Raw genomic sequence first — 13,803 nt, forward strand, 5'->3', positions numbered from 1 at the left:
AGCCGTTCGCGCACGATGCAATTTATAGCGCAACTCGCGCGCCATTGGCTCGGGATAATAAGCGACAGGCTCGTGTCGACCAATCGCGCGCGCGCGCGCGCGGTCAAGAGCTCCAAAACGACTGGCTCTACATTTCGAAGTTTCCGGAGTTCGCGCGTGACCTCTAAACGATTGGCGGATTCCGCTTGCCGCTCGCGCGTTTGTCCGTTCATGAGGGGAGGCCTTTTTCCATGTCTCCCCCAACGATGGAGGCTCTCGGTCTCGGTTTGAGTTTACTCGGAATACTCGGATCTCGGATCTGCTCGCCCGCCGTTCCTCGTGTGCGCCGAGTAAATTCCACGCCCGGGGACGTCAATTTCCCTTTTTCTTCCCTTCCCGTTTTCGCGCTGGATTCCGCTATCCTCGCACAAGTCCCCGGCTGATGATACGAAACGGTAAATACGGTCGAGAGCAACGTCTGTCGCTTTGGTGTCGCGCACCGGTAACGCCCTGTCTTTAAACCCGCAGGCCGCAGGTATTAGTCACTCGATGGAACTGGCGATATGACGGCTGTCTAAAAGAAGTGTGCCAAAGAGAGAGAGAGAGAAAGAGAGAGTGAAAAAGATAAAATATTCTTTTGAACGGGATAATACGTCAAGATGGACAGCAAGGGGAGGAAGATCATCGTCTGCGACAATGGCACCGGGGTAAGGCCGCTCGTTTCCCTCACGACAGGCATGCAGCCTCTGCGAGGGTCTCGCTGCATCGATTGCGAGAGAATGTAACCGAGCTAGAGCTATATCATTGTCGAGGCGGACGGTCCGCGCACTCCCGGCACTGATGCAGTTTTTGATTGCAGTTTGTCAAGTGCGGATACGCCGGCGCCAACTTCCCTGCCTTTATATTTCCGTCTATAGTCGGACGACCGATAATCAGAGCTGTCAACAAGATCGGCGAGATCGACGTGAAGGTACGTAGGTTCGTTGCCTCGAACTTGTGCGAGCTTAAGGACACAGGGCCAGTAATTACGATTTTGTTGTCGTACTTGAGTGTCTTATTGTTAAGTAGTCGATGTTTGATTTACGGAAATATCACCATTTGATACTTCATCGTTAAATGTTCAATTTGTCACAAAAGTTAACGGTATATATAAAACTAATGATACAACAGTTGTATTCATAAATGAAAGGCAAATCTCTATTTCTACTGTAATTGATTTATGGAACCGTACGAAAGATGAGAAATGTATATCTCGAAATTTAATGAAAAGAACCGTGAAGGATTTAATTTTTTATCGATTAAGTTGCATATAAAGTCTATGTGGTCTTCGGAGCTCGGAGCTTTAAATTGTTTGAGCGTGTTTAGCAGTACTCAGACGATTAATAAGAATAATTATATTTTCAGCAAGAATATTGCGTTCGTGTAAGTCCATTATATATTATTACGTCGTGTGCCCTCCCTGCCTCCCCTTAAGCGCTTAAGTCCGACTGAAAATAATCTACGTGCTTGTCCACTGATGTTGAATAAAACAGTTTGAGAGACTGGTGGCGTTTTAACCAACAAAAGAGAATATTTGTTTGAAATTTAAGATGAACATTTAATATTTAATCGTTTGACGAGTTTATTAACAATTTTTTGAAGCTGCAACGTTATCGTTGAGCGAGTGATTTTACATTACGTGTGAGAAAATTCATTCATTGTATTGAATGCCATGTTTTGCGAGAGATCTTAAAAATTCTCTAGTGGCATAAATGTTGTGTCTGCTTTGACGAAGCAAAAAGATATTGCCTTCGCTAATACATTTATCGTAACAATATCGTTTATTACAATTTTTATACTTGTACGGGTACTTACATACATATTATACTCTTCCTATGATTATCTAATGTATTTGTGTGCTTACATTTGCTCTCGTAGGATGTGCTTAACATGCCTGTAAGTTTATTGTATTTTTTTGATGCTATATACATCAGTGTTTTAACGAGGAAGAATGTTTTTTTCCGACCGTAGGCGTGGAAGTAGTACGATGTAGTTCGGCAAACTTTTTCCAAAGGACTTAGGTATACACACGTTTGGAAACTGATTTGATATAAAATACTTTCCTGACGTGAGTTCCTGTAACCAGAGTCTCGCAGAAGTAATATATTACGATTATACCGTGAACCATGACATTCTATGAAAACATTAGCTAGTTCTTGGTATACAAAAAGTAATCGGAAATGTTTATTTTTTTAAATATCTGTTATGAAATCTGATAGAGCAAAATTTTACATATCAGGAATTATTTTAATTTTCTTCCTATATGTAATAAAAGCAGATTTATCGCACACACTTTGGATATTTAGCTAGCCAGTGTAGTTTAAATACTTAGAATTTTTGTACCACAGATATATTTACTGACTGTGTACAAAATTGTAATGTTGTCTTCGTAAAATGAATATAATTATATCTAGGTGATGCGCGCAGAGTTTTGATAATCATATATTATTGTCACAGGACTTAATGGTTGGCGATGAAGCGAGTAAACTTCGTTCCATGTTAGAGATAAGTTATCCAATGCAAAATGGGATTGTCAGGTATGTACATATCTTGCATCGGCCACTTGTGCTTGACATAAATCACTGCAATACATTCAACGCTCGATAGAAACTGGGAAGACATGTGTCACGTGTGGGACTACACGTTCGGCAAGGAGAAGATGAATATTAATCCTAAGGAATGTAAAATTCTGTTAACCGAACCACCGATGAATCCCATCACGAATAGAGAAAAGATGATAGAGGTAATACGTTGCACAATCCGGTAAAAGTTAAGTTAAACTCATACGAATTGAAAACCTTAATGAGCACGATGTTATTTCAGGTGATGTTTGAGAAGTACGGTTTCGCTGGGACGTACATCGCGATTCAGGCAGTACTGACGTTATACGCTCAGGGCTTGATCAGCGGCGTCGTTGTGGATTCCGGCGACGGTGTCACGCACATTTGCCCCGTGTTCGAGGAGTACGCTCTGCCACATTTGACCAGACGGTTAGATATAGCCGGACGCGATATTACGATGTATCTAATTAAATTGCTGCTGCTGCGCGGCTACGCGTTCAATCACTCGGCCGATTTTGAGACGGTACGAATGTTGAAGGAGAAACTATGTTACATCGGTTACAACATAGAAACCGAAGAGAAGTTGGCTCTTGAAACCACTGTATTAGTAGAATCCTATACCGTAAGTAAAATATTATTATGCGTATACTGTAATTTTATTAATATTTAAGTAATTTTTACTAAGATATATACAAATCGTTGTGAATATTTTAGCTTCCTGACGGGCGTGTGATCAAAGTGGGCGGTGAGAGATTTGCGGCACCGGAAGCGCTCTTTCAGCCTCATTTGATTAATGTCGAGGCGCAGGGAATAGCCGAGCTGGTATTTAGCACAATTCAAGCGGCTGATATCGATATCAGAAGCGAGCTATACAAGCACATCGTTCTGAGCGGCGGTAGTACAATGTATCCGGGGCTTCCATCGAGGCTTGAACGAGAAATGAAGCAGCTTTATCTACAAAGAGTATTAAAGAATGATATCACTAAATTGAGTGTAAGTGTATCATAATTAATAGTACTAACATGTATGTATACTGCAGATGCCTGTACTACGTACTAAATTTTTTTTTTATAGAAATTTAAAATAAAAATCGAAGACTCACCTCGGCGTAAGGACATGGTTTTCATGGGTGGGGCTGTATTAGCGGAAATAACGAAAGACCGTGATTCCGTGTGGATAACGCGGGAGGAATACGAAGAGAAGGGTCTTAGTGTATTAAAGAAATTAGGCTCTTACGAATCATAAGGAAAGTCATAGTAATGTAGGCTACAAAATTTTTAATGAGCAATCGAGTGTTTTTATACCTAAAAAAAAAAAGAAAAACGTTCTTGAGAGTTAGACTTGCGCCGCAGTTTTATGATTTGTTATGTAATTGTAAAAAGGTACTTTAAGAGAAGTACTTTAAAAGACTTACTAGCTGTTTGATACTCTAGTAAACTACTGTACTCTTTGATTAAACGTGATATAATTTCAAATAAGTACGACAAAAGATGAAGGATTTCGAAGAAGGTACAGTCGAGTATCATGGTTCCAGTAAAATATTGAATATATGTGAACATTAAATATTAATTTAATAAAATCGTGATTTCGTCATATTTCGGATAGTTTTCGAGTGAAATACTTTCGTCAATCAGGTATGAAAACGATGTTGCATTTAATGTGTATTTATAGCTCTCAGGTAAATGTTCAACATATCGATTTAAGTTTTATTGTTACTTACGTGATACCTGATGAAAAAACTTCATTCCTATTTCCTTGTATTTGTCATACTATTCTCTAAAAAAGGTGTAAATACAATTGAAATTGTAAAAACGATTTCATTCGATGTGAAACACTATCTGCCTTTCCATTACGGTAATATGTAAAGAAAAAACCGCAAGCATGATCGGTGCGTGACTTTACATTTAAAGTCCCTATTTCATATGCATACGTGTTATGAAACATGAATTATACGTAATGTAAGTGAAAATAGCCATTAATCTGTTGTTGATTAAAAACTGTTTGAAATTAAATAGTTAGATTTGTATATATGGAATGTTGAGATATTTACAACTTTTTCTTATTATATGCAACAATATGAATAGAATCATAGAATGAAAACAAAATTTTAATTATACGTGTATCGCAAAATATTTTACAATACAACGATTCCAATTTGGTTCTCATATCATACTTGTTTATGTGCTCATTATTGTCACACTCACATGCAGGTCTGCGATCTTTTTAATTTCAGTCAATTTATTACCATTAATTATACTGTATATATAAGTATACATATATTATAGTTATTATTTCACAACGCAAAACACAAGAAGTTTTAAGATATGCATTTACTTTTGGATATTCTTTCGTAAAGTGTATTGTACAGATAAATGTAATTTTTTACAATAATTTTCTATTTTTACCAAGTCATATTATTACTTTCTATAAGAAATATTTGCTCCTCTTTAAAGAATCATAAAGATCATAAATCGGACATTTATTATGCGAGATTTAATATTTTAAAAAGTTATGAATTGAATTTTTTGTTAAAATTACCTCGTAAAGTACATAAATTAAAATATGATTTGAGGGAGAGAATTTTGTACATTGTATATATAATTTCTTATGTTTCGTTTATTGACAGAAATGAATTTGTTTCACCTATTTCATGCTCACCTTTCCGTGCTCTTTTTGTACGAGAATGTATGAAATGAAAGGTTTGACGAATGGGCACGATGTGGAAATGATTATTTTATAATAAATCTACAACAGTCTTTATTACGTTTTTCCATGTGACCTTTATATCGCATAGCAATGTACACGTTTTTATGTCCGAATAAAAATAACAGTACAATCTGGTATTATACAATTCAGCGTTTAATTAGATTGTAATGTGTAACAAGAGATAAATGTATCCAATTTTCGTTAAAGATTTGTACAATTGGATTTTGCGACAGCGTTCTGTATGACAAATATAACAGGCTGTTATTCGAAGAGAAAGAAAAAATAGTCTGTAAACGGTGCTGTAGCCACGCGTGCTTCATCGAAGTCGTTTTTTTTTTTCCAAGTGTATATAATTGCTATACACTCACTTATATCATAAATGGCTTTTAACATAACGGTTCGTCTCCCCCCCCTTCTGCATTCGCAAGCTTATAAGTCGATTATCTTAAGCAAATAAAAAAAGAAAAGGTAATATACAAAACGGTATCACTTACGTTGTAATGGCCGTTCTACAATTCCTACAGTATGTAACGATACAAACTTGTTTTTACAGTAATCACGTGAAGACACTTCGAGATAGTGAATAAGGAATTGGATGGAAAACATTTGAAGTTCTTTTCTTTTTCTTTCTTCTTATCAGTCACATTCAGAATGTGATCGGCTTGTTCTTGCATTGATCGATACAAAAGTTCGTGAAACGCTTAAGGAACTTTGGATACTCCCTCTTGTAAACGGCCCGTAAAACGGCTGCCGGGGCCCATCCACCCGGATTTACTGAAATTCAAATCAATTATATATACGCATAAAAAGAAACAAAAACAGAAGAATGAAACGGCGATTAAATTATTGACCATCAATATTACTCACCAACTGAACAGTACGTTATTTTACACGTAATGTTCTCCCTCTTTATTTCCTCTTCGTCTTTCGGGGGATCGATAAATGTTTGGCATACGAGACAAACCGTCAGATAAACTCTCACGCATTTACCTCCATTTGGCTGCAACGATTAATTTCACTTAGCAACTTGCTGTAACTTGTTCCAATAAACGAAGAAACTTCTGCATAAAACTTATAATACATACCGGATGATCGGGATGTTCAGTACTGTGATTGCAGACTATCCACAGATCGTGTGCGTCGCGATCCTGATCATCGGACACCCGGCGGATGTGCGACCAAAACAACGCGTCGCGCTGGCTCGCCGGCCAAATACGTTTGTGCGTTTGCAGAAATAACAGTGTGTCCTTGGAAATGTTCTCGACGATCGCCATGTCCTCCAAGGTGGCTTCCCAACCACTCCTGTATTCGGGACTGAAGAATATCTTGCAGACCTCATGACCGGTTACCCCTTTGACGACGTGACACGCTTTGAGAGGATCTACGACCAGTCCGTCGGCCTCCTCCTCCCGCCGGTACATTCGCATATCACCGTCTTCGGCAAATAATTGCCAGCCACCCGCTCCGCCTACGCCGAGCCGAGCGTAATGCAGCTGCTCCATCGTAATTTTCTCTATCTACAAATTGGCAATAAGAATTGGAAATAATCAAAAGATGTAAGCTGTTCAATTATACCACAAAGGTGATTAACAATAACTGTTATTTAGAAATTAATTAATCATCGATCAAAAATTCATGTTAACATTCTACACACTATTGTCGTACAGAAATTAAATTACAAATATATATTATCACAAGTTGCCACAAAAAAAGAACATTAAAAGAAAGCGATTTAATATACTTTTATTTAATTTTTTTTTTTTATAATAATTATTAATGAAAGTACATTCTCAATAACAATAAGAATAAAATCAGAGAAATGCAAAAGAGATGTAATTACCTCTGGCCATAGCCTGTGCGTAGACGCTGTTGTGGTGGGGGACGTCAAAATTGAAACAGATTTCTGTTTTAAACGATCCCTTAATTGATTCTCCTCCTCGATTTTGTCCAGACCCGTCTCGACGGCATCGTAAAATTCTTCATCGCAAAGAGCGCTGTGCGGACCTTCCTTAAAAAAAAAGTTTCAAAACGTTATTGAAAAAAAGTTACATAATTTTAATGCTTATTTATCTCTGTGGATCCTAATTTATAATTCACATGATATAATACATGATATAATACACGAACAAATAAAGTAATTCTATACACATTTAAATATCACTATTCTATATACAATTAAAAACTCACGTTATAAAACTTTATCTTTATTTTCATTTTTCTATTATTAAATTTTGTAATAATAAAATTGAAATAATACACAGATATTTAGATGGGGAGTAAATACATAAGTGTGTACTCCTTAGTAGTCTGGAGGATACTAAGCAGGCAAAAGATTTCCAAAGTAGCGACCTAATTCATAATTGCGAAATATAGTCAGAAATTCCTCTTACTTTCTAACACATAGGCGCTACTTATGTCATCTACAGAGAAATTCAATTACACGATGTCGTAAAGAATTTTCTATAAATGAGTAACTAGAAATATTATCTTCGTATAAAAGTACTTGTAATATAATAAAAGATTCAAGAATTTAGGAAAAAAGTAATAATTTACCTTTGTACACATATGTATATATCTATATACGGATAAAAATATAGAAAATAAATATTCCGATGAATTCTTATCATCTAAAATATCAACAAAAGATGTTAGTTTCTCAAAAATTAATAATTATACATAACAATTAACTTTAAAAACACCTTTAGCACGAGATATTTTTCCAATGACATTCCTATATGAAATACAATTGATCAATTTCATATAAGTTGTTCATATCTCTTTAGTATTTTGTAAAAGTTATCATAAAATGATAATCAATCATATGGAATGTTCGCTCATTAGAATCGCTAGGATCCTGATAAGATACATAAATAATCTGTTGGATCCCATCATTAGATGTCTCGTCAGTGGCTATTATTTTATAACCATATTGGGCAAAAGTATTTTTTTAATTCTTAAATTTTTTCTTGTTTTTAATTCTATTATGACGACTTATCGCGTATTTAAATAATTCTAAATGCTTGTATCCGCTTCTATAGCCATATATTATGGAGCCACGTGTTATGAGATCACGTGTTACCCCAAATTTTCTATTTTGCTAAATTCTTATTTTATTTTGGGATTTTATAATTCTGAATTCAAGTATTTAGAATTTTGTTTTAGGATTTTATAATTCTAAATACAAGTATTTAGAATTATAAAATCCCAAAATAAAATAAGAATTTCACAAAAAAATTTGGGGCAACACGTGGCTCCATAACATGTGGTTATAGAAGCGGATCAAATTATAATCAGCGGATCTCGAGTTCAATTCTGACTTTCACCCTATATACGTCACGATTTATTTTTTATTTTATTTTTTATTTATTTATTTCGCGTTTTTTTCGGCTTCAAACTAAATACTTCGACTTACAAGAAGTTGAGGAGGAAGAGGTTGATTAAAGAATGAGGTTGTGTACGAAATTGCAATTCATTTTCGAAAATAATATACATATTTAAAACAGAAATCACGAGACAATGAAAAAAATAAAGAGAACCAACCTCGTAATCAGGACCCCCGTGTATAACGACCCTAGGCCTCGGAGAGCCGTTGTGATGCATGGCAACTTGATCTTTCAGAACTTTATAAAGTTCTTGCAACTTCCGTTTCTTCTCAACTTCTTTCTCCCATCTACGGCGCCATGCATCCTCCCGCTGCACCATCAATTCGACACAGTGTTGCAAGGTTGCCAACACCCCTTCGCTAGTGGCTTTAAATGTTATAGCTTCCCCTTTGAAGTCCACCGATTGTTCAGCCGGATTGAACATTGTCTCAATTTTCTTTTCTGTGAAATTTATCGCAATAAAATTAATTAATTACATTAAAGCTTTTTCTACATATTTCGTGTAACAATAGGCCTGTTTATTTAGGCCTGTCCTTTTCAGCTGAACTTCTTGCACGGTTCATCTTTTTCTCTCCAACATGAAAAGAACAAGAGAAAAGATGAACCGTGCAGAAGTTCAGCTGAAAAGGACAGGCCTTTTGTTTGAACTGTACTTTTGTCGCACAGTTCATCTTTTCTCCTTTTCTCTACAACGCGAAAAGAAAAAGAGGAAAGATGAACCGTGCAAAAAATTCAGCTAAAACGAACAGGCCTATTAAAAATTACAGTTACATTTGAAAATTATAAATTACGGTTACATTAAAAAATTGTGATATAAATTTATGTCATGAATCTATTCCAAGTATTTGGAACAAGAGATAGAAATATGAAGGGTTGTTTACGAGGTAAAAGTTATTACCTTCTTTGGAAGTATTCTTGGCATTTTCCGCACAGTTATCAAAATACTTCTGCAGAGTATCGATCTGCTTGATCAGAATGTCCCTGAAGGTTTCAATTTCGGCCAACTTTTCCTTCAGTCCTCTAATGCCGCGCTTAGTAAGACTACCGGCGCTCGTTGTCGATTGCGTATTCGACACGAGCGAAATGGCACTACCGTGTCGTTTGAGACTATTCTCGCTCCCATAACCGGATTCCGACTGTTTTGTGGCAAATAAAGATTGCTGAGCATGGTGCGCAAATCTAACTCTCGGTGGTGTTAATTTCTAATTTTCATTTATAAATATTGACCAAATCTCATAAAAATATATGTAAATAATAACGGAAATTGCAGGATTTAAGATCAGCAAATTAAATCTTAGCGCATCTTGTGAAAATAATCATGTAATTTATATTAATTAAACAATAATCATGTAATTTACATTGATCACACAATTATATTAATGAAAGTAAACCAAAGTAAATTACACATCATTACCTTGTAAGACTTCAAGACGTCCACCCATCGCTGCTTCTCCTCCGGACTGTTTGCTCTTAAATACCAAACCAAGCAATCGTTCACGGACACGTCGAATCTACATTCGTCAAACTGGTGTGCCTGTTAAAACGGATAACGGATAACGCAACTGCTCATTGGCCTGACCTGCCGTATCACGTTTACATTGTCGTACGTATTTATATAAAACATATCTCGACCTCTCACCTTGATATTAGCTTTGTACAGACTAATCGAGCCACGACACCCGTACCCGCTGTCCTGCTCGGATTTGTAATAAGACAAAGTGCCATCTTTGAGTACAATAAATCTAGTTTGCCAGCCATGTATGTAATTTGTCCATTTGGATAGTGTACCCTGAAGTTCCGGAACTATGACCCCGTCGGAGTCGTCGTCGTCGCCGCCGCCGTCGATCTCGGCGTCAACGACGCACTCGGCGTCCTCGTTACCGAGGCCCCGTGGTGTCTCCACCACTTCATCGGCCATTCTTTAACGGGTTCTTCGATCGCGATATCTCACGGACTTAGCACTCGGCTGGGGGAGCGCTTCCTGACATCGCCTGGAAGGCGATTCCGAGGGGGGCTGCGCGAGCTCGGTGGGGGCCGATTCGGTTCGCGTGACAAACGATTCCGGTCCGGGGCGAGGACTCGCGAGACGGGGGTCAGCGGGTTGTCACGGCGTGATAGAACGTCTCAAAACATCGCCTCTGACAACTGTCGTACATAACCTGTACGCCAAATATCCCTTATCAGGAGACGTCAATCGAGGGGGGGAAGCGCTGGTAGCTGGTATACCGCACGTCTACACGCATACACGTACGCGTTAAAGGTGCCATTACATGGGAGCGTCCGAGCGTCGAGCGTCGAGCGTCAAACACGTGCGCATCACCTTTGCGCAGGATTCTAAACCGTACAGATTTCAGCGTCTTGACGCTATTCCTATTGCAATGGCGAGTGACGAGGTAAGTAGGTTATGTTCCTGTTTTGGCATATCTCTTGTTGAGATAAGTAATTAAAATATTGTATGTTAATAGGCATCAGATATAACGTGCGGCGTGTGCACGGCAACAATTGTAAGAAAAAATATTAAGAGTCACCAATGTGTGCAACAATGGCACGGTATTACCATCGAGTCTGAGTCCCAAATATTTTATCCTACAAATGGTATGGCCTATAATTCATTAAATTATACAATAATATACAACTATTGTATATATACATATATACATACATATATATATATATATATATATATGTATTGAAAGACATTGTAAGTATAAGCAGTATGTGTGCGATTTTGCAGAAAGAGATGAATGTTTGGCAAGAGTAATATGTGATGGCAAGGAACAAATCGTATTAATAAATAAAGAATCACTTGGTCAATCCTATTTGAAACAAATACAAATAGGCAATGAAGTGACAAAGTCTATTAATCTATCGGTGGATGATTGCTGTCCTTCAGGTGATGATTCAGTATTGTGCTCAACAGCAGTAAACAAAAATATAATAGACGAATTATTGATCGAAGAAGTCAGAAAGAGACCCCCTATATACGATTACACACTGCCTTTGTCTTTCCGTGGCAGACACAAAGTTGCAGAGTTGTGGGCAGAAATTTCTAATGCTCTTAAAGGTACCTGTATTACATAAGCCTGCGAATTACCAAATAAAAACAATGATATTACATTAAATGGTGTAAAAGTATGTATTAACAAATTTATTTAACCCATTGTAACAAATGTTTTAGGTCATTTAATGTGGCTAAGGTCGAACTTACAGACGGCCAGATTCTACCAGCGGATATAGCTATTGTTGGAATAGGATCCACTTTTTATACCGACTGGCTGAAAGAATCTTCTGTTCAAATGAGGGACGATGGTGCTATACCAGTAAATAAGGTATAACATTTGGACACGGTACTAATTATGTACAGTTCTAATTATGTATCATTCTTCATTTTAATAATTGGATGTTAATCGAATTCTAGCATTTAAGAACAAGTGTGGAAAATGTATATGCTGGAGGTGACATAGCTTATGCACCGATATATGGATCCGACGACACGTTAGCTGCGATAGGTCATTATTCTTTAGCTCATTATCACGGCAAAATTGCGGCTCTAAACATATGCGGTAAAGAAACTTCTTTGAAGACTGTGCCATTCTTCTGGACGAACTTACTGGGTAGAAATTACAGATATGCAGGTAAATTTGCACATAATATATTTATTGTACTTTTAAAATCGAGTTTAAAATACTCTGTTTGCACAACACAGTATTTCAAAAGTATAATAAATTACGCACTTCGTAAAGATTTAACAATCCAATTAAACAATCTTTATCGCTTCATTTTCAGGCCATGGAAACCCTACTAGCATAAAGATTCATGGCTCACTGGACAAACTGGAATTCTTCGCTTACTATCTTAAAGATGGCAAAGTAATAGGAATTAGTAGTGTTAATGCTGATCCAGTTGCAGCAGATTTTGCAAATATGCTGTACGAGAGAAAGATACTAACAGAAGAGGAGATTAATACAGATCCGTTTGGTTGGATGAAAAATAAGCCAAAGGATGTCTCAACCCGGTTTCAAGAAAGCATTCTTATTGACGTGCAAGCTTGAGTTATTTTATACAAACGAAATAACTTAACGATTTCGAACAATTATGTCACAGTATTAGTCTCAACTTTTACTTTGTACATTCTCAATGTACCTTATTAGACGTAACTTGTGTAATATATTTCATGATACTGTTCTTATGTTAAGAAATACTTCATGTAGTATATTCGGCATTGTGCACAAAAAGAAAAGAGAAAATTAAATGTCATTGTTGAATTTGTTGCTTATTTAATTTACGAAAACCTAAAGGGTACAAGGCACCAAAATTCCTCACCCGAGGAATGCAACCGAAAAAACCCCCCCTCACTCGCCATTGCAATAGGAATAGCGTCAAGACGCTGAAATCTGTACGGTTTAGAATCCTGCGCAAAGGTGATGCGCACGTGTTTGACGCTCGACGCTCGACGCTCGGACGCTCCCATGTAATGGCACCTTAAGTGAAGGGGCGGGTAGGAGGTAGGAGGGACATCAAATCGCTATAGTATAGTTAGTAGTATATAGTTTTAGTCGTGGTATGTATACGTGCCTTGCGCCGCGGAGAGTAATCTTCTTCCTATATCCTTATGGCTCTCAAGCTCTCAAGCAGTGCCGAATTGTGCCGAATGCTCTAAACACCACTGTGAACACGGCCACGCGGAGAGTAATGACTGCGCGTTCGGCAGAGAAAGCAGTTTAGTAAGCGTTTATAGTGATTCTTTCATTCTTTGTTGCGATTGGTTTCTATGTTATATTTAAATCCAACGAGGAGAACTAAAAGCAAGATATCCAATGAGCATTTCGAACGTCAAAACGTCATATCCGTCGCACTGTGGAACGCGACGGATATGACGGATAGCAACGAAAGTTGACCAAATTTGAAAATTTGTTGCACGCGACGATTCAGGGATGATACAGGCGAAATAACTGATGAATAAATGCAATTGGTAATAATAATATATCAGCGATATTATATATAACGAATTAAAAATGTCAAACAGTTCTACGGTTGAATTAATCGCCAATTTTAAGTTGACCGGCGTTTAGTCGCCTGTATGTACAATTTATAATCTCGAAAATTTTCTAATTCTGAGAATTATAAAAAGATAA

The 13,803-nt window shown here is 37.2% G+C and overlaps 3 protein-coding genes across 11 annotated transcripts; 2 read left to right on the forward strand and 1 right to left on the reverse strand.

Annotated features, from left to right (window-relative positions):
- The first annotated feature begins 229 nt into the window (after positions 1-229).
- On the forward strand, positions 230-5,646 carry Arp2 (Actin-related protein 2). 5 transcript variants are annotated; one of them, XM_077401121.1, is made up of 10 exons: positions 230-434; positions 515-686; positions 839-949; positions 1,384-1,401; positions 1,897-1,914; positions 2,476-2,555; positions 2,626-2,761; positions 2,842-3,201; positions 3,294-3,572; positions 3,654-5,646. In XM_077401121.1, the coding sequence occupies exons 2-10, from the start codon at positions 639-641 to the stop codon at positions 3,822-3,824; spliced, it is 1,221 nt and encodes a 406-aa protein (XP_077257247.1). In that variant the 5' UTR covers positions 230-434; positions 515-638; the 3' UTR covers positions 3,825-5,646. The 5 variants fall into 5 exon arrangements, with proteins under 5 accessions (XP_077257247.1, XP_077257239.1, XP_077257264.1 ...); XM_077401113.1 differs by having other exon boundaries at positions 231-434; positions 508-686; XM_077401138.1 differs by lacking the exon at positions 1,897-1,914 and having other exon boundaries at positions 231-434; positions 508-686.
- Positions 5,320-13,683, reverse strand: Cert (ceramide transfer protein). 3 transcript variants are annotated; one of them, XM_077400442.1, is made up of 9 exons: positions 13,244-13,683; positions 10,308-10,827; positions 10,083-10,202; positions 9,567-9,804; positions 8,826-9,109; positions 7,126-7,293; positions 6,371-6,802; positions 6,153-6,285; positions 5,320-6,059 (listed from the first exon to the last, which is right to left on the reverse strand). In XM_077400442.1, the coding sequence occupies exons 2-9, from the start codon at positions 10,584-10,586 to the stop codon at positions 5,932-5,934; spliced, it is 1,782 nt and encodes a 593-aa protein (XP_077256568.1). In that variant the 5' UTR covers positions 10,587-10,827; positions 13,244-13,683; the 3' UTR covers positions 5,320-5,931. The 3 variants fall into 3 exon arrangements, with proteins under 3 accessions (XP_077256568.1, XP_077256561.1, XP_077256573.1); XM_077400435.1 differs by having other exon boundaries at positions 10,308-10,901; XM_077400447.1 differs by having other exon boundaries at positions 13,240-13,683.
- LOC143895162 (apoptosis-inducing factor 3-like) lies at positions 10,923-12,933 on the forward strand. 3 transcript variants are annotated; one of them, XM_077402079.1, is made up of 6 exons: positions 10,923-11,061; positions 11,134-11,263; positions 11,384-11,732; positions 11,847-11,997; positions 12,087-12,303; positions 12,455-12,933. In XM_077402079.1, the coding sequence occupies exons 4-6, from the start codon at positions 11,965-11,967 to the stop codon at positions 12,718-12,720; spliced, it is 516 nt and encodes a 171-aa protein (XP_077258205.1). In that variant the 5' UTR covers positions 10,923-11,061; positions 11,134-11,263; positions 11,384-11,732; positions 11,847-11,964; the 3' UTR covers positions 12,721-12,933. The 3 variants fall into 3 exon arrangements, with proteins under 3 accessions (XP_077258205.1, XP_077258186.1, XP_077258195.1); XM_077402060.1 differs by having other exon boundaries at positions 11,403-11,732; XM_077402069.1 differs by lacking the exon at positions 10,923-11,061 and having other exon boundaries at positions 11,073-11,263; positions 11,403-11,732.
- Positions 13,684-13,803: the final 120 nt, after the last annotated feature.

This window comes from Temnothorax americanus, unplaced genomic scaffold (genome assembly GCF_048541705.1).
Source record: "Temnothorax americanus isolate GAGA-0224 unplaced genomic scaffold, ASM4854170v1 Scaffold1, whole genome shotgun sequence".
NCBI lineage: Eukaryota > Metazoa > Arthropoda > Insecta > Hymenoptera > Formicidae > Temnothorax > Temnothorax americanus.